This window comes from Phyllobates terribilis, unplaced genomic scaffold, assembly GCF_046119375.1.
Source record: "Phyllobates terribilis strain yellow unplaced genomic scaffold, ASM4611937v1 Scaffold_2__4_contigs__length_985480577, whole genome shotgun sequence".
Classification (NCBI taxonomy): Eukaryota; Metazoa; Chordata; class Amphibia; order Anura; family Dendrobatidae; genus Phyllobates; species Phyllobates terribilis.
The window spans coordinates 11,813,033-11,831,384 of record NW_027362762.1 but is presented as its reverse complement, the minus strand read 5'-3'; the positions used below and the strand labels follow the sequence as shown (position 1 = coordinate 11,831,384).

The 18,352-nt window shown below is 49.6% G+C and overlaps 1 protein-coding gene across 2 annotated transcripts in view; it reads left to right on the top strand.

Moving 5' to 3' along the window:
* Positions 1–16,845, top strand: part of CCKBR (cholecystokinin B receptor) — a 77,814-nt gene extending 60,969 nt beyond the window's left edge. Inside the window, exons 2-5 of one of the 2 annotated variants that reach the window (XM_073669434.1) lie at positions 8,164–8,412; positions 11,682–11,943; positions 15,333–15,460; positions 16,046–16,845. In XM_073669434.1, the coding sequence (XP_073525535.1) occupies positions 8,164–8,412; positions 11,682–11,943; positions 15,333–15,460; positions 16,046–16,578 (1,172 nt within the window). In that variant the 3' untranslated portion in view covers positions 16,579–16,845. The remainder of the gene's footprint in view (positions 1–8,163; positions 8,413–11,681; positions 11,944–15,332; positions 15,461–16,045) is intronic. The other variant, XM_073669435.1, reaches the window with a different exon arrangement.
* Positions 16,846–18,352: the final 1,507 nt, after the last annotated feature.

Below are 18,352 nucleotides of genomic sequence, written 5' to 3'. Positions count from 1 at the left end.
AGCATAAGACATGATGTAAGAGCAGAATAGTGACTGCAGCTCTGAAGGTGACTGGAGGATAAAGCATTATGTAACAGCAGAATAGTGACCGCAGCTCTGGAGGTGACTGGAGGATAAGACCTAATGTAGCAGCAGAATAGTGACTGCAGCTCTGGAGGATAAGACACGATGTAACAGCAGAATAGTGACTGCAGCTCTGGAGGATAAGACACGATGTAACAGCAGAATAGTGACTGCTGCTCTGGAGGTGACTGGAGGATAAGACATGATGTAAGAGCAGAATAGTGACTGCAGCTCTAAAGGTGACTGGAGGATAAGACATGATGTAACAGCAGAATAGTGACCGCAGCTCTGGAGGTGACTGGAGGATAAGACATGATGTAACAGCAGAATAGTGACTGCAGCTCTGGAGGTGACTGGAGGATAAGACCTGATGTAACAGCAGAATACTGACTGCAGCTCTGGAGGTGACTGGAGGATAAGACACAATATAATAGCAGAATAGTGACTGCAGCTCTGCAGGATAAGATGTGATGTAACATCAGAATAGCGACTGCAGCTCTGGAGGTGACTGGAGGATAAGACATGATGTAACAGCGGAATAGTGAGTGCAGCTCCGGAGGTGACTGGAGGATAAGACACGATGTAACAGCAGAATAGTGACTGCAGCTCTGGAGGTGACTGGAGGATAAGACACGATGTAACAGCAGAATAGTGACTGCTGCTCTGGAGGTGACTGGAGGATAAGACACGATGTAACAGCAGAATAGTGAGTGCAGCTCTGGAGGTGACTGGAGCATAAGACACGATGTAACAGCAGAATAGTGACTGCTGCTCTGGAGGTGACTGGAGGATAAGACACGATGTAAGAGCAGAATAGTGACTGCAGCTCTGGAGGTGACTGGAGGATAAGACATGATGTAACAGCAGAATAGTGACCGCAGCTCTGGAGGTGACTGAAGGTTAAGACATGATGTAACAGCAGAATATTGACTGCAGCTCTGACTGTGACTGGAGGATAAAGCATGATGTAACAGCAGAATAGTGACTGCAGCTCTGGAGGTGACTGGAGGATAAGACGTGATGTAACAGCAGAATAGCGACTGCAGCTCTGGAGGATAAGACACGATGTAACAGCAGAATAGTGACTGCAGCTCTGGAGGTGACTGGAGGATAAGACATGATGTAAGAGCTGAATAGTGACTGCAGCTCTGGAGGTGACAGGAGGATAAGACACAATGTAACAGCACAATATTAACTGCAGCTCTGGAGGTGACTGCAGTATAACACACGATGTAACAGCAGAATAGTGACTGCAGCTCTGAAGGTGACTGGAGGATAAGACATGATGTAACAGCAGAATAGTGACTGCAGCTCTGAAGGTGACTGGAGGATAAAGCATTATGTAACAGCAGAATAGTGACCGCAGCTCTGGAGGTGACTGGAGGATAAGATGTGATGTAGCAGCAGAATAGTGACTGCAGCTCTGGAGGTGACTGGAGGATAAGACATAATGTAAGAGCAGACTAGTGACTGCAGCTCTGAAGGTGACTGGAGGATAAAGCATTATGTAACAGCAGAATAGTGACCGCAGCTCTGGAGGTGACTGGAGGATAAGATGTGATGTAGCAGCAGAATAGTGACCGCAGCTCTGGAGGTGACTGGAGGATAAGATGTGATGTAGCAGCAGAATAGTGACTGCAGCTCTGGAGGTGACTGGAGGATAAGACATGATGTAACAGCAGAATAGTGACTGCAGCTCTGGAGGTCACTGGAGGATAAGACATGATGTAACAGCAGAATAGTGACCGCAGCTCTGGAGGTGACTGGAGGATAAGACATGATGTAAGAGCAGAATAGTGACTGCAGCTCCGGAGGTGACTGGAGAATAAGACATGATTTAACAGCAGAATAGTGACTGCAGCTCTGGAGGTGACTGGAGGATAAGACACGATGTAACAGCAGAATAGTGACTGCTGCTCTGGAGGTGACTGGAGGATAAGACACGATGTAACATCAGAATAGTGATTACAGCTCTGGAGGTGACTGGAGGATAAGACATGATGTAACAGCAGAATAGTGACCGCAGCACTGAAGGTGACTGGAGGATAAGACATGATGTAACAGCAGAATAGTGACTGCAGCTCTGGAGGTGACTGGAGGATAAGACATGATGTAACAGCAGAATAGTGACTGCAGCTCTGAAGGTGACTGGAGGATAAGAAACGATGTAACAGCAGAATAGTGACTGCAGCTCTGGAGGTGACTGGAGGATAAGACACGATGTAACAGCAGAATAGTGACTGCAGCTCTGGAGGTGACTGGAGGATAAGACATGATGTAACAGCAGAATAGTGACTGCAGCTCTGAAGGTGACTGGAGGATAAGACACGATGTAACAGCAGAATAGTGACTGCAGCTCTGAAGGTGACTGGAGGATAAGACACGATGTAACAGCAGAATAGTGACCGCAGCTCTGGAGGTGACTGGAGGATAAGAAACGATGTAACAGCAGAATAGTGACTGCAGCTCTGGAGGTGACTGGAGGATAAGACATGATGTAACAGCAGAATAGTGACTGCAGCTCTGAAGGTGACTGGAGAATAAGACACGATGTAACAGCAGAATAGTGACTGCAGCTCTGGAGGTGACTGGAGGATAAGACATGATGTAACAGCAGAATAGTGACTGCAGCTCTGGAGGTGACTGGAGGATAAGACACGATGTGACTGCAGCTATGGAGGTGACAGGAGGATAAGACACAATGTAACAGCACAATAGTGACTGCAGCTCTGGAGGTGACTGGAGGATATGACACGATGTAACAGCTGAATAGTGACTGCAGCTCTGGAGGATAAGACATGATGTAATAGCAGAATAGTGACTGCAGCTCTGGAGGTGACTGGAGGATAAGACATGATGTAAGAGCAGAATAGTGACTGCAGCTCTGGAGGATAAGATGTGATGTAACAGCAGAATAGCGACTGCAGCTCTAGAGGTGACTGGAGGATAAGGCATGATGTAACAGCGGAATAATGAGTGCAGCTCCGGAGGTGACTGGAGGATAAGACGTGATGTAACAGCAGAATAGTGACTGCAGCTCTGGAGGTGACTGGAGGATAAGACACGATGTAACAGGAGAATAGTGACTGCTGCTCTGGAGGTGACTGGAGGATAAGACATGATGTAAGAGCAGAATAGTGACTGCAGCTCTGGAGGTGACTGGAGGATAAGACATGATGTAACAGCAGAATAGTGTCTGCAGCTCTGGAGGTGACTGGAGGATAAGACATGATGTAACAGCAGAATATTGACTGCAGCTCTGACTGTGACTGGAGGATAAAGCATGATGTAACAGCAGAATAGTGACTGCAGCTCTGGAGATGACTGGAGGATAAGACACGATGTAACAGCAGAATAGCGACTGCAGCTCTGGAGGTGACTGGAGGATAAGACATGATGTAAGAGCAGAATAGTGACTGCAGCTCTGGAGGTGACTGGAGGATAAGACATGATGTAAGAGCTGAATAGTGACTGCAGCTCTGGAGGTGACTGGAGGATAAGACGTGATGTAAAAGCAGAATAGCGACTGCAGCTCTGGAGGATAAGACACGATGTAACAGCAGAATAGTGACTGCAGCTCTGGAGGTGACTGGAGGATAAGACATGATGTAACAGCAGAATAGTGACTGCAGCTCTGAAGGTGACTGGAGGATAAGACATGATGTAACAGCAGAATAGTGACTGCAGCTCTGAAGGTGACTGGAGGATAAAGCATTATGTAACAGCAGAATAGTGACCGCAGCTCTGGAGGATAAGACGTGATGTAGCAGCAGAATAGTGACTGCAGCTCTGGAGGTGACTGCAGTATAACACACGATGTAACAGCAGAATAGTGACTGCAGCTCTGGAGGTGACTGCAGTATAACACACGATGTAACAGCAGAATAGTGACTGCAGCTCTGGAGGTGACTGCAGTATAACACACGATGTAACAGCAGAATAGTGACTGCAGCTCTAGAGGTGACTGGAGGATAAGACATGATGTAACAGCAGAATAGTGACTGCAGCTCTGAAGGTGACTGGAGGATAAAGCATTATGTAACAGCAGAATAGTGACCGCAGCTCTGGAGGTGACTGGAGGATAAGACGTGATGTAGCAGCAGAATAGTGACTGCAGCTCTGGAGGTGACTGGAGGATAAGACATAATGTAAGAGCAGAATAGTGACTGCAGCTCTGGAGGTCACTGGAGGATAAGAAATGATGTAACAGCAGAATAGTGACCGCAGCTCTGGAGGTGACTGGAGGATAAGACATGATGTAAGAGCAGAATAGTGACTGCAGCTCCGGAGGTGACTGGAGGATAAGACGTGATGTAACAGCAGAATAGCGACTGCAGCTCTAGAGGTGACTGGAGGATAAGACATAATGTAACAGCGGAATAGTGAGTGCAGCTCCGGAGGTGACTGGAGAATAAGACATGATGTAACAGCAGAATAGTGACTGCAGCTCTGGAGGTGACTGGAGGATAAGACACGATGTAACAGCAGAATAGTGACTGCAGCTCTGGAGGTGACTGGAGGATAAGACATGATGTAACAACAGAATAGTGACCGCAGCTCTGGAGGTGACTGGAGGATAAGACATGATGTAACAGCAGAATAGTGACTGCAGCTCTGGAGGTGACTGGAGGATAAGACATGGTGTAACATCAGAATAGTGACTGCAGCTCTGAAGGTGACTGGAGGATAAGACACGATGTAACAGCAGAATAGTGACTGCAGCTCTGGAGGTGACTGGAGGATAAGATATGATGTAACAGCAGAATAGTGACTGCAGCTCTGGAGGTGACTGGAGGATAAGACACGATGTAACAGCAGAATAGTGAGTGCAGCTCTGGAGGTGACTGGAGGATATGACACGATGTAACAGCAGAATAGTGACTGCAGCTCTGGAGGTGACTGGAGGATAAGACATGATGTAACAGCAAAATAGTAAATGCAGCTCTGGAGGATAAGACATGATGTAACAGCAGAATAGTGACTGCAGCTCTGGAGGTGACTGGAGGATAAGACATGATGTAACAGCAGAATAGTGACTGCAGCTCTGGAGGTGACTGGAGGATAAGACATGATGTAACAGCAGAATAGTGACCTCAGCTCTGGAGGTGACTGGAGGATCAGACCTGATGTAACAGCAGAGTAGCGACTGCAGCTCTGGAGGTGACAGGAGGATAAGACACAATGTAACAGAACAATAGTGACTGCAGCTCTGGAGGTGACTGCAGTATAACTCATGATGTAACAGCAGAATAGTGACTGCAGCTCTGAAGGTGACTGGAGGATAAAGCATTATGTAACAGCAGAATAGTGACCGCAGCTCTGGAGGTTACTGGAGGATAAGACGTGATGTAGCAGCAGAATAGTGACTGCAGCTCTGGAGGTGACTGGAGGATAAGACATAATGTAAGAGCAGAATATTGACTGCAGCTCTGGAGGTCACTGGAGGATAAGACATAATGTAACAGCAGAATAGTGACCGCAGCTCTGGAGGTGACTGGAGGATAAAGCATTATGTAACAGCAGAATAGTGACTGCAGCTCTGGAGGTGACTGGAGGATAAGACATGATGTAACAGCAGAATAGTGACCGCAGCTCTGGAGGTGACTGGAGGATAAGACATGATGTAAGAGCAGCATAGTGACTGCAGCTCCGGAGGTGACTGGAGGATGACGTGATGTAACAGCAGAATAGCGACTGCAGCTCTAGAGGTGACTGGAGGATAAGACATAATGTAACAGCGGAATAGTGAGTGCAGCTCTGGAGGTGACTGGAGAATAAGACATGATTTAACAGCAGAATAGTGACTGCAGCTCTGGAGGTGACTGGAGGATAAGACATGATGTAACCGCAGAATAGTGACCGCAGCTCTGGAGGTGACTGGAGGATAAGACATGATGTAAGAGCAGAATAGTGACTGCAGCTCCGGAGGTGACTGGAGGATAAGACGTGATGTAACAGCAGAATAGCGACTGCAGCTCTAGAGGTGACTGGAGGATAAGACATAATGTAACAGCAGAATAGTGACTGCTGCTCTGGAGGTGACTGGAGGATAAGACACGATGTAACAGCAGAATAGTGACTGCAGCTCTGGAGGTGACTGGAGGATAAGACATGATGTAACAGCAGAATAGTGACCGCAGCTCTGGAGGTGACTGGAGGATTTGACATGATGTAACAGCAGGATAGTGACTGCAGCTCTGGAGGTGACTGGATGATAAGACATGATGTAACAGCAGAATAGTGACTGCAGCTCTAAAGGTGACTGGAGGATAAGACGTGATGTAACAGCAGAATAGTGACTGCAGCTCTGAAGGTGACTGGAGGATAAGACACGATGTAACTGCAGAATAGTGACTGCAGCTCTGAAGGTGACTGGAGGATAAGACACGATGTAACAGCAGAATAGTGACTGCAGCTCTGGAGGTGACTGGAGGATAAGACATAATGTAACATGTAACAGCAGAATAGTGACTGCAGCTCTGGAGGTGACTGGAGGATAAGACACGATGTAACAGCAGAATAGTGACTGCTGCTCTGGAGGTGACTGGAGGATAAGACACGATGTAACAGCAGAATAGTGACTGCAGCTCTGGAGGTGACTGGAGGATAAGACATGATGTAACAGCAGAATAGTGACCGCAGCTCTGAAGGTGACTGGAGGATAAGACATGATGTAACAGCAGAATAGTGACTGCAGCTCTGAAGGTGACTGGAGGATAAGACACGATGTAACAGCTGAATAGTGACTGCAGCTCTGGAGGATAAGACATGATGTAACAGCAGAATAGCGACTGCTGCTCTGGGGGTGACTGGAGGATAAGACCTGATGTAACAGCAGAATAGCGACTGCAGCTCTGGAGGTGACTGGAGGATAAGACATGATGTAACAGCAGAATAGTGACTGCTGCTCTGGAGGTGACTGGAGGATAAGACACGATGTAACAGCAGAATAGTGAGCACAGCTCTGGAGGTGACTGGTGGATAAGAGAATATAACAGCAGTACAGTGAGCACAGCTCTGGAGGATAAGACATGATGTAACAGCAGTACAGTGAGCACAGCTCTGGAGGTGACTGGAGGATAAGAGAATATAACAGCAGTACAGTGAGCACAGCTCTGGAGGTGACTGGAGGATAAGAGAATATAACAGCAGTGCAGTGAGCACAGCTCTGGAGGTGACTGGAGGATAAGAGAATATACCAGCAGTAGAGTGAGCGCAGCTCTGGAGGTGACTGCAGCACATGGATTCAAAAAGACCTAAATAAACTGGAGCAGTGGGCAGCAACCAACAGAATGGTTTTTAACAGGGAAAAATGCAAAGTACTACATCTGGGCAATAAAAATGAAAAAAGCATATACAGAATGGGAGGAATAGAGCTAAGCAACAGTACATGTGAAAAAGACTTAGGTATACTAATAGATCATAGACTAAACATGAGTCAACAGTGTGATGCAGCAGCAAAAAAGGCAAATACAATTCTGGGATGTATTAACAGAAGCATACAGTCTAGATCACGTGAAGTCATTATCGGTCTTTACTCCTCTTTGGTCAGACCTCATCTGGATACTGTGTACAGTTCTGGACGCCACATTTTAAAAAAGACATAGACAAACTGGAGCAAGTTCAGAGAAGAGCGACCAGAATGGTGACTGGTCTGCAAACCATGTCCTATGAGGAACGGTTGCAGGATTTGGGAATGTTTAGCTTGCAAAAAAGAAGACTGAGAGGAGACTTAATAGCTGTCTACAAATATGTCAAGGGCTGTCACATTGTAGAAGGATCATCTTTATTCTCATTTGCACAAGGAAAGACTAGAAGCAACGGGATGAAACTAAATGGGAGGAGACACAGATTAGATATTAGAAAAAACTTTTTGACAGTTAGGGTGATTAATGAGTGGAACAGGCTGCCACGAGAGGTGGTGAGTTCCCCTTCAATGGACGTCTTCAGAGGCTGGACAGACATCTGTCTGAGATTGTTTAGTGAATCCAGCTTTGAGCAGGGGGTTGGACCAGATGACCCAGGAGGTCCCTTCCAACTCTACCATTCTATGATTCTATGATTCTATGGCGCAGCTCTCAGTCTCCTTGTCTCTTTCAGACCTGAGCTGGGTGCGGATTCTGCTTTACTGCCTGATCTTCCTGCTCAGCGTCTTCGGGAATACCCTCATCATCATCGTGCTGCTGATGAACAAGCGGCTGCGCACCGTCACCAACTGCTTCCTGCTGTCCCTGGCCGTCAGCGACATCATGGTGTCCCTGCTGTGCATGCCCTTCACCCTCATCCCCAACCTCCTGGGGAACTTCATCTTCGGAGAAGTCATCTGCAAGACGGCCGCCTACTTCATGGGTAACGATCAGGGGCCAGGTGGGCTCAGGTCTCACACCGTGGGCTCGGCCTCGCTTCTCACACGGTGGGCCCTGAGATAATAAGGTAGGGCCCAGAAATAGTAAGGTAGGGCCCAGAGATAATAAGGTAAAGATCTGAGATAATAAGGTAGAGCACAGAGATAACACGGTAGTGCTCTAAGATAATAACGTAGGGCCCTGAGATAGTAAAGTAGTGCTCTGAGAAAATAAGGTAGGGCCCAGAGATAATAAGGTAGTGCTCTGAGATAATAAGGTAGTGCTTTGAGATAATAAGATAGTGCTTTGAGATAATAAGGTAGTGCTTTGAGATAATAAGGTAGGGCCCAGAGATAATAAGGTAGTGCTCTGAGATAATAAGGTAGTGCTCTGAGATAATAAGGTAGTGCTTTGAGATAATAAGGTAGTGCTCTGTGATAATAAGGTAGTGCTCTGAGATAATAAGGTAGTGCTCTGAGATAAGGTAGGGCCCAGAGATAATAAGGTAGTGCTCTGAGAAAATAAGGTAGGGCCCAGAGATAATAAGGTAGTGCTCTGTGATAAGGTAGGGCCCAGAGATAATAAGGTAGTGCTCTGAGATAATAAGGTAGTGCTCTGAGATAAAAGGTAGTGCTCTGAGAAAATAAGGTAGGGCCCAGAGATAATAAGGTAGTGCTCTGTGATAAGGTAGTGCTCTGAGATAATAAGGTAGTGCTCTGAGATAAAAGGTAGTGCTCTGAGAAAATAAGGTAGGGCCCAGAGATAATAAGGTAGTGCTCTGTGATAAGGTAGGGCCCAGAGATAATAAGGTAGTGCTCTGAGAAAATAAGGTAGGGCCCAGAGATAATAAGGTAGTGCTCTGAGAAAATAAGGTAGGGCCCAGAGATAATAAGGTAGTGCTCTGTGATAAGGTAGGGCCCAGAGATAATAAGGTAGTGCTCTGAGATAATAAGGTAGTGCTCTGAGATAAAAGGTAGTGCTCTGAGAAAATAAGGTAGGGCCCAGAGATAATAAGGTAGTGCTCTGAGATAATAAGGTAGTGCTCTGAGATAAAAGGTAGTGCTCTGAGAAAATAAGGTAGGGCCCAGAGATAATAAGGTAGTGCTCTGTAATAAGGTAGGGCCCAGAGATAATAAGGTAGTGCTCTGAGAAAATAAGGTAGGGCCCAGAGATAATAAGGTAGTGCTCTGAGAAAATAAGGTAGGGCCCAGAGATAATAAGGTAGTGCTCTGTGATAAGGTAGGGCCCAGAGATAATAAGGTAGTGCTCTGAAATAATAAGGTAGTGCTCTGAGATAAAAGGTAGTGCTCTGAGAAAATAAGGTAGGGCCCAGAGATAATAAGGTAGTGCTCTGTGATAAGGTAGTGCTCTGAGATAATAAGGTAGTGCTCTGAGAAAATAAGGTAGGGCCCAGAGATAATAAGGTAGTGCTCTGTGATAAGGTAGGGCCCAGAGATAATAAGGTAGGGCCCAGAGATAATAAGGTAGTGCTCTGAGAAAATAAGGTAGGGCCCAGAGATAATAAGGTAGTGCTCTGAGAAAATAAGGTAGGGCCCAGAGATAATAAGGTAGTGCTCTGTGATAAGGTAGGGCCCAGAGATAATAAGGTAGTGCTCTGAGATAATAAGGTAGTGCTCTGAGATAATAAGGTAGTGCTCTGAGATAAAAGGTAGTGCTCTGAGAAAATAAGGTAGTGCTCTGTAATAAGGTAGGGCCCAGAGATAATAAGGTAGTGCTCTGAGAAAATAAGGTAGGGCCCAGAGATAATAAGGTAGTGCTCTGAGAAAATAAGGTAGGGCCCAGAGATAATAAGGTAGTGCTCTGTGATAAGGTAGGGCCCAGAGATAATAAGGTAGTGCTCTGAGATAATAAGGTAGTGCTCTGTGATAATAAGGTAGGGCCCAGAGATAATAAGGTAGTGCTCTGTGATAATAAGGTAGTGCTATGAGAAAATAAGATACGGTCCAGAGATAATAAGGTAGTGCTCTGAAATGATAAGTGAGGGCCCAGAGATAATAAGCTAGTGCTCTGAGATAATGAGGTAAAGCCCAGAGATAATAAAGTATAGCGCAGCCATATTCCGATAGAGCCCGGGGATAATGAGCTGGAGCTCCGAGACCATAAACAACAATAAAGGAGATCTCAGAAATAATAACGCTGAGCACAATAAGGCCTCGGCCCCACTATCAGTATAAGGTCACAGCCCCACTATCAGTATTCGGTCAGTGTTCGCTCAGTATTTGTTCTCAGGAGTGGGAACCAAAACCGGGTGAGGAACAATCAGAGAAAAGGTAGAATAGAAACAAGTCACCAATTCAGCATTTATCACCCACTGCTGAGAACAAACACTGACCGGATACTGACCGGATACTGATAGTGGGGCCGTGGCCTTATACTGATAGTGGGGCCGTGGCCTTATACTGATAGTGGGGCCGTGGCCTTATACTGATAGTGGGGCCGTGGCCTTATACTGATAGTGGGGCCGTGGCCTTATACTGATAGTGGGGCCGTGGCCTTATACTGATAGTGGGGCCGTGGCCTTATACTGATAGTGGGGCCGTGGCCTTATACTGATAGTGGGGCCGTGGCCTTATACTGATAGTGGGGCCGTGGCCTTATACTGATAGTGGGGCCGTGGCCTTATACTGATAGTGGGGCCGTGGCCTTATACTGATAGTGGGGCCGTGGCCATAAGGAAGAGCTCTGAGATAATAAAGTAGCGCACAGAACTAATGTAGTAGAGCCCGGACACAATGAGGTAAAGCTCTGCGATAAGATGGCAGAGCTCTGGGATAAGATGGCGGAGCTCTGGGATAAGATGGCCGAGCTCTGGGATAAGATGGCGGAGCTCTGGGATAAGATGGCGGAGCTCTTGGATAAGATGGCTGAGCTCTGTGATAAGATGGCCGAGCTCTGGGATAAGATGGCCGAGCTCTGTGATAAGATGGCGGAGCTCTGGGATAAGATGGCGGAGCTCTGGGATAAGATGGCGGAGCTCTGGGATAAGATGGCCTAGCTCTGGGATAAGATGGCCGAGCTCTGGGATAAGATGGCCGAGCTCTGGGATAAGATGGCCGAGCTCTGGGATAAGATGGCCGAGCTCTGGGATAAGTGGACAGAGGATGCAGATACGTCTCCAGGATTTAGGTTTTCTGCTGGTGGTTATGTCTGGCCCCCCTTACTTGTATGGAGCCCCCTCTTTATCATGTGCCCTCTCAGTAAGTTTGTGAAGTTCTCGTCTTCTCCTCACTGATCACGTCTCACCTCTTACAGGTATCTCCGTCAGTGTTTCCACCTTCAACCTTGTGGCCATCGCCATTGAACGCTACAGCGCCATCTGCAATCCCTTGAAGTCGCGTGTCTGGCAGACCCGATCCCACGCCTACAAGGTGATCGCTGCCACGTGGATCATGTCCATCTTCATAATGATCCCGTACCTGGTGTACAACACGCTGGTGAGCTTCCCCATGGCCGGGAACCAGGAGGGCTACCAGTGCCGCCTCAGGTGGCCCAATAGCCAGGTGCAGCAGGCATGGTGAGCAAAGCCAATAGACATTATATACCTGTCAGCCTCATATGTGGTCGTCTGTCTCCTCACTTTTCTGGGTGTCCTCATTTCTGTCCCCTCTGGGTCCCCCTCCCCTTTATTAAGCTCTTTGTGTGATATAAGGCTCTTATAGAGCAGGAGGACACGAGCCGGATTACTGCAGGTTCTCCGTGGTTTGACCTGCTGTTGATAGGATCTCATACATATGATGGCGGTGACGTGAGAGCCGCCGCCTGTTGTAAGACGGGCCAGAGAGGACAATTGTCTTCACGGGGAATGTTAGGCCGGAGAAGGTCGTAAGCTCCACAAGGACACAGTATCTCATGTTTACCTCCAGATTACAAGCTCTTGGTAAACAAGAGCGACAGCCATGTTACAGACCGCTACAACACGGAGAACCAGAGCATCACAGGTCCCTGACCAGGAGCCTGACCTCCACAGCACTGCGACCATCTACAAGGAATGAGAACCAGAGCATCACAGGTCCCTGACCAGGAGCCTGACCTCCACAGCACTGCGACCATCTACAAGGAATGAGAACCAGAGCATCACAGGTCCCTGACCAGGAGCCTGACCTCCACAGCACTGCGACCATCTACAAGGAGTGAGAACCAGAGCATCACAGGTCCCTGACCAGGAGCCTGACCTCCACAGCGCTGCGACCATCTACAAGGAATGAGAACCAGAGCATCACAGGTCCCTGACCAGGAGCCTGACCTCCACAGCACTGCGACCATCTACAAGGAATGAGAACCAGAGCATCACAGGTCCCTGACCAGGAGCCTGACCTCCACAGCACTGCGACCATCTACAAGGAATGAGAACCAGAGCATCACAGGTCCCTGACCAGGAGCCTGACCTCCACAGCACTGCGACCATCTACAAGGAATGAGAACCAGAGCATCACAGGTCCCTGACCAGGAGCCTGACCTCCACAGCACTGCGACCATCTACAAGGAATGAGAACCAGAGCATCACAGGTCCCTGACCAGGAGCCTGACCTCCACAGCGCTGCGACCATCTACAAGGAATGAGAACCAGAGCATCACAGGTCCCTGACCAGGAGCCTGACCTCCACAGCACTGCGACCATCTACAAGGAATGAGAACCAGAGCATCACAGGTCCCTGACCAGGAGCCTGACCTCCACAGCACTGCGACCATCTACAAGGAATGAGAACCAGAGCATCACAGGTCCCTGACCAGGAGCCTGACCTCCACAGCACTGCGACCATCTACAAGGAATGAGAACCAGAGCATCACAGGTCCCTGACCAGGAGCCTGACCTCCACAGCACTGCGACCATCTACAAGGAATGAGAACCAGAGCATCACAGGTCCCTGACCAGGAGCCTGACCTCCACAGCACTGCGACCATCTACAAGGAGTGAGAACCAGAGCATCACAGGTCCCTGACCAGGAGCCTGACCTCCACAGCGCTGCGACCATCTACAAGGAGTGAGAACCAGAGCATCACAGGTCCCTGACCAGGAGCCTGACCTCCACAGCACTGCGACCATCTACAAGGAGTGAGAACCAGAGCATCACAGGTCCCTGACCAGGAGCCTGACCTCCACAGCGCTGCAACCATCTACAAGGAGTGAGCACCAGAGCATCACAGGTCCCTGACCAGGAGCCTGACCTCCACAGCACTGCGACCATCTACAAGGAATGAGAACCAGAGCATCACAGGTCCCTGACCAGGAGCCTGACCTCCACAGCGCTGCAACCATCTACAAGGAGTGAGAACCAGAGCATCACAGGTCCCTGACCAGGAGCCTGACCTCCACAGCACTGCGACCATCTACAAGGAATGAGAACCAGAGCATCACAGGTCCCTGACCAGGAGCCTGACCTCCACAGCACTGCGACCATCTACAAGGAATGAGAACCAGAGCATCACAGGTCCCTGACCAGGAGCCTGACCTCCACAGCACTGCGACCATCTACAAGGAGTGAGAACCAGAGCATCACAGGTCCCTGACCAGGAGCCTGACCTCCACAGCGCTGCGACCATCTACAAGGAGTGAGAACCAGAGCATCACAGGTCCCTGACCAGGAGCCTGACCTCCACAGCACTGCGACCATCTACAAGGAGTGAGAACCAGAGCATCACAGGTCCCTGACCAGGAGCCTGACCTCCACAGCGCTGCAACCATCTACAAGGAGTGAGAACCAGAGCATCACAGGTCCCTGACCAGGAGCCTGACCTCCACAGCACTGCGACCATCTACAAGGAATGAGAACCAGAGCATCACAGGTCCCTGACCAGGAGCCTGACCTCCACAGCGCTGCGACCATCTACAAGGAATGAGAACCAGAGCATCACAGGTCCCTGACCAGGAGCCTGACCTCCACAGCACTGCGACCATCTACAAGGAGTGAGAACCAGAGCATCACAGGTCCCTGACCAGGAGCCTGACCTCCAAAGATCTGCGACTATCTCCAAGAAGTGAGAACCAGGGGGTCAGTGATCCATGGCCAGGAGACTGACCTCTAAAGAACTGAAACCATCTCGGAGAAGTCAGATCCATTGCATCAGAGGCCCATGACCAGGAACCGGACCTCCACGGCACTGCTTCCATCTCCGAGAAATGAGATCTAGATCATCTGAGGTCCCTAAAAAGGAGCTTGTCCTCCACAGAACTGCGGATATCTCCGAGAAGTGAAAACCAGAGTGTCAGCGGTCCCTGACCAGGAGCCGGACCTCCACAGAACTGCGACCATCTCTGAGAAGTGAGAACCTGAATATCAGCGGTCACTGATCAGGAGCCTGATCTCCACCGGCACTATGAACATCTGTGAGAAGTGAGAACCAGAATATCAGAAGGGCCTCGCTTGTCATGTGTCTCTTCCATTATTATATCATGGCTCATCATTATTATCTCAGAGGATAAGGTAGAGCACAGAGATATTAGGAAAGAGGTTGGAGATAGTAGGGTAGAGTCTGGGTATATAATAAGAGAGAACCCATAGAAAATAAAGTAGAGGTTGGAGATAATAGTGAAGAGCTCTGAGATATAAAGGTAAAGATCAAAGGTAAGGTGCAGCTCAGAAATAATAAAGAAGAGCTTGGAGATAATAAGGGACATCCTGGAGATTACCGATTAACGGTCGCCAGCTCCAACCCCTGGTTCAGTTCCTTGTTGCAGCCGTTCTTGACTTCTGTGGCCTGCATTGTCCGCGTGGCATCACATGGGGATCATACAGAAACGCGCTGGTAGGACATGCTGCACATTGAGCATTAGGTGATCACAGCTGGAAATGTTAATGGCTGGAATCCATTTTGTGTGGGTTTTGTGTAACTTGTGGCCCTTCTTGGGGGCCCTGGCTCTGAACTGATGCTCAGTTGGTGTCCTGTGTCTCTTCTCTTGGCCAGGTACGTCATCCTCCTCACCGTGCTCTTCTTCATCCCCGGGGTGGTGATGATTGTGGCGTATGGACTCATCTCGCACGAGCTCTACCGAGGCATTCAGTTTGAGATGGACCTAAACAAAGAGGCCAAAGGTACGTAATCCCGATGACCCCGCGAATCCCTCAAGATCTCCACATTTCTGTATTACCTGATTCTATCATGGAATGGAGGGAGGGTTCTGGTTTTGAGTTCTCTTTTATAGTCCCAGGAGTAGCGAGAATTAATCAAGGGGGTAATTATTCGGTGGATATAACACGAGGCACGTCATGGATCAGATTCACTAGCCTGCGCCAGATCCACCAGTCTTAATGCCTCACATCTACCAGTGCGGACGCCCCAGGTCCGCCAGTGCGGACGCCCCAGGTCCACCAATGAGAGGAGCGCCATGTGCAGGGTCTGTCTGCTGGAGCCAGTGGAGGGGCTCTGATACCACTCGCTGGGTATTTGAACCAGACGGCCGTTATGGGAGATTGTATAGGAGGGGAGCTGTTCATGGTGTTGGGTTTGCCTGATGTATGAGAGATGAGGGACAGCCGTAGTCAGATAGTAAAGAGATGAATGATTGGGGATGGAATAAAACTGTGGACTCTTCCCGTTGCGCTCATGTTCTTGACCCTTTTTATACCCAGGTCCTCACGTAAAGATTAAAACCTTTGTGTCATTTCTCTGCTTTGCAGCCAATAAGAACAGCGTCAGTGTCTCCATATCGGCATCTGCCAACAGCTGCGACGAGAGTGACGGCTGCTACATCCAGGTCAACAAACGGCGTAACACCATGGAGATGTCCACCCTGACTCCAGGTGACTCCAGCAATATGGACCGCGCCCGCATCAACAACTCCGAAGCCAAACTCATGGCCAAGAAGCGCGTCATCCGCATGCTGATCGTCATCGTGGCCATGTTCTTCATCTGTTGGATGCCCATCTACGTTGCCAACACCTGGAAGGCCTTTGATGAGAAGTCGGCCTATATCCTGCTTACCGGAGTTCCCATATCCTTCATCCACTTGATGTCTTACACGTCCGCTTGTGTCAACCCCATCATCTACTGCTTCATGAACAAGCGCTTTAGGAAAGCTTTTCTGGCCACATTTGCAAGTTGCATCAAGCCTTGTCGACGTTTTCGTGAGCCGGAGGAGGACATAGGCGCCACGGGGGCCTCTCTGTCCAAGTTCAGCTACACCACGGTCAGCAGCTTGGGACCGCCCTGAGCGTCTGACACAGACAGATTGTGAATCCCCTCTCAGGACTCCGGTGTAGACCACCCATCCACCATCCTGGCGCTGCTCTCTGTCTCCCGGCCACTGATGGACCTCACCACTGGTTCCTCCTTTTTCCCTTGTGCTGTCTTGTGATTTCACGGGAACCAGTATCATAGACACATAACATGAGTGCGGCTCCAAGGACCTAAAGGGACAAGCCGTCCTGTCGTACATGTCTTGTAATATAGTGTGATATATATATAAAGTGCAGCCGGAGCCGCTTGTGAGATCAGACATGGGGCCGCGGACACTCAAATGGCGTCTTGCGGGGGGTGGGGCTGCACCAACCATTTATCTGTCCCATCAGAACTAGGAATTGTGGGAATATCAGAGGCTGGTGAAAATATGGCCCGAGAGTCCTGAGGGTAAACCTAAGGTCCTGTGGACAGTACTGGGGTCCTGGATTGGGGTTTTGTAGTCAGTGCTGGTTTCCAGGGTTCTGTGGCCCGCTCTGGGGTCTGTGGTTCCGCTGGCAGTGCTGGGGTCCAGTGATTGGCGCCAGGGACGGGGTTCAATGGTCAGCGCCGGGGTCCGGATTCGGTGGTCAGTGCCGGGTTCAATGGTCAGCGCCGGGGTCCATTCCTGCATTTTCTTTGGTCTTCTCCACTGAACTGAATCCCGTTTGCATTACCCTCTGGGCGCAGGGATGATGGGAGTGATACGTTTTTGCACAGCCCTGCAGGATATTGTAAGGGTTTCACACCTGCCGCCCTGGGTGCGGATTACTCCTGTACATAAGTGGAGGCTCCCCTGTCAGGGCGGCTGGCCGTCAGTGTAGCGTTGCTGTGCGGCTGCCAGTCTGCTCGCCTGCCAGTCTGTGTGGACTCTGCGGTGGCTCAGTGCCCGCTGCGCCCTCACTGCTGGATTTCTGCTCTTTGTTTCCCTCCAGCATCAGTGATGAATATTTCACCAGCGACGATGAATTATATATCAATGAGGAGCGGCGATATCCCCCTGATATCCGGATATATCACATGCATGGACGGGCGACGCAAGAAATACATTAATTCCTCTCCTAATGGGGCAGCACAGGGTGAGACGTGAGTGCAGGCTGCGGTGCGGCAGACAGGCAAGCAGGCACGGATGTGCAGAGGCAGCAGAGCTGAAAGTGGCGTCTGGTTCTCTCCTACATTGTCAGTAACGTGGACAGTTATCCCACTGGGTGGTCACCATGAGCTGTGACTAATGAGGAACTCTGCTGCGTCTGCCTCTCGGCTCTGCTGCGTCTGCCTCTCTTCTCTGCTGCGTCTGCCTCTCTTCTCTGCTGCGTCTGCCTCTCGGCTCTGCTGCGTCTGCCTCTCGGCTCTGCTGCGTCTGCCTCTCTTCTCTGCTGCGTCTGCCTCTCTTCTCTGCTGCGTCTGCCTCTCTTCTCTGCTGCGTCTGCCTCTCTTCTCTGCTGCGTCTGCCTCTCTTCTCTGCTGCGTCTGCCTCTCGGCTCTGCTGCGTCTGCCTCTCTTCTCTGCTGCGTCTGCCTCTCTTCTCTGCTGCGTCTGCCTCTCTTCTCTGCTGCGTCTGCCTCTCTTCTCTGCTGCGTCTGCCTCTCTTCTCTGCTGCGTCTGCCTCTCGGCTCTGCTGCGTCTGCCTCTCTTCTCTGCTGCGTCTGCCTCTCTTCTCTGCTGCGTCTGCCTCTCTTCTCTGCTGCGTCTGCCTCTCGGCTCTGCTGCGTCTGCCTCTCTTCTCTGCTGCGTCTGCCTCTCTTCTCTGCTGCGTCTGCCTCTCTTCT